General features: G+C 38.5%; 1 protein-coding gene across 1 annotated transcript; it reads right to left on the bottom strand.

Moving 5' to 3' along the window:
* Nucleotides 1–604: 604 nt before the first annotated feature.
* Nucleotides 605–1,126, bottom strand: LOC134259924 (uncharacterized). The gene has a single exon (XM_062742521.1). The coding sequence runs from the start codon at nucleotides 1,124–1,126 to the stop codon at nucleotides 605–607; it is 522 nt and encodes a 173-aa protein (XP_062598505.1).
* Nucleotides 1,127–1,572: the final 446 nt, after the last annotated feature.

The following is a 1,572-nucleotide window of genomic DNA, read 5'->3' as shown; positions in this document are numbered from 1 at the left end:
AATCTCACAATACTAGGAAATGTATTTCTTATAATTATCTATTTCTGCTCCTAAACTAATTGCGGGACTATGATGTATTTCGTCATGCTATAATTGTTGTGTTGTAAAAATCACCATCCAACACTTTGGTCAGCCATAACGGAACTACTTTATTCAATATTCATGCGCAGTACATTCTAATATATAAAACTGTTAACGAAGGATACAAAAGATCCAGAATACATCACATTCCTCCCCTTTATTTAAGATGTACACAATTTTCAAGATTTTACAGTCACTATTCAGTAATGAAATTGTAACAAAATATTTTTACTTATTCAAGAGTCAATTTCTTTTTGAAAGTCACTGATAATGTTCCTGGCTTTTAATATTATGAAAAGCTATTTAGCTTAAAGAAAACAGTATCATAAATTGACTAGAATGACTATATGACTAGAACTAATGAACACATTTGCACTTTTACAACAAATACTAGTAGCAGAAAAGAACCTCGATCTGGTTCTTACTGATTACATGGAGATTACTGTGCTCCCAACACTGTGTAATCAGTATAATATTCACAAATTCATTTTCTTTGGAGCTCGTCTCTCTTTGCGGATAGCGTCTAACATTTGGAATCGGCTCTGTCATGGACGGAGACAGCTTGTGGAATTGCATCTTTTCCTTCTGGAGTATGCATTGTTGTAGGAACGGTCGGTCTGACATCAGGAATTTCAATATTTGGTTCCGAATTGGTGTCGCTAGTTCCACAACGAAGCTGATCAGCATGACGTCGCCATAGAGTGCCGAGTCCTGTGTCAACTGTGTAAGAAAGTGGTCCAGTACGAGAGTGTATCTCACCGGGTATCCAACTCTGTTCTGCTTTCCTGTAATCTCTGGCCATAACCATCTCTCCTTCCTTAAATTTTCTAACATTAGAGCGTATGGAAAATTTCATCTGGTCTTGTTCTGACAAAACGGTATCATTTAAGTTTGGTTTAATGATGTCCAACCTTGTTCGCAAGTTTCTTCCCAACAGCAATTTCGCAGGTGTTTCGTTAGTTAACGAATGTGCGGTACGGTATTTGAACAAAAATGTGCTCAGCTTTTGTTGCATGGATGTTTGGTCTCCCTTAACACTCTTCATTGCCTGTTTGAATACTTGAACAAGTCACTCTGCTTGCCCATTCGTACGAGGGTGATACGGGGCAGAGGTAATATGCTTGATGCCATTTTGTGCAAGAAATAACCGAAATTCCTCCGAAATGAACTGGGGTCCGTTATCTGACACTATCACCTTCGGAAGTCCAAGTTGTGAAAATAAAATTCTCAATTTCTCAATGGTAAGTTTTGCTGTTGTTGATTTCATTGGAAAGATTTCCAGCCATTTAGAATGTGCATCTACGATGAGTAAGAACATAGAGTCTTTGTGTAGGCAGTCCCAGGGTTCCTTCGGCCAATCCCAGGAATGCACCGGAGCAGCTTTTGGCATGTTGCTATGGTGTTTGGCAACCAATGCAACTGGAACACAAGTTTTCGATATCTTGATCAATTTTAGGCCACCACACATATGATCTTGCGATAGACTTCATT

The sequence above is a fragment of the Saccostrea cucullata genome, unplaced genomic scaffold (assembly GCF_032062105.1).
Source record: "Saccostrea cucullata isolate Sc308-1 unplaced genomic scaffold, CSIRO_AGI_Scuc_v1 ctg4535, whole genome shotgun sequence".
NCBI classification, from domain to species: domain Eukaryota; kingdom Metazoa; phylum Mollusca; class Bivalvia; order Ostreida; family Ostreidae; genus Saccostrea; species Saccostrea cuccullata.
This window is presented reverse-complemented; position numbering and strand designations above follow the sequence as displayed.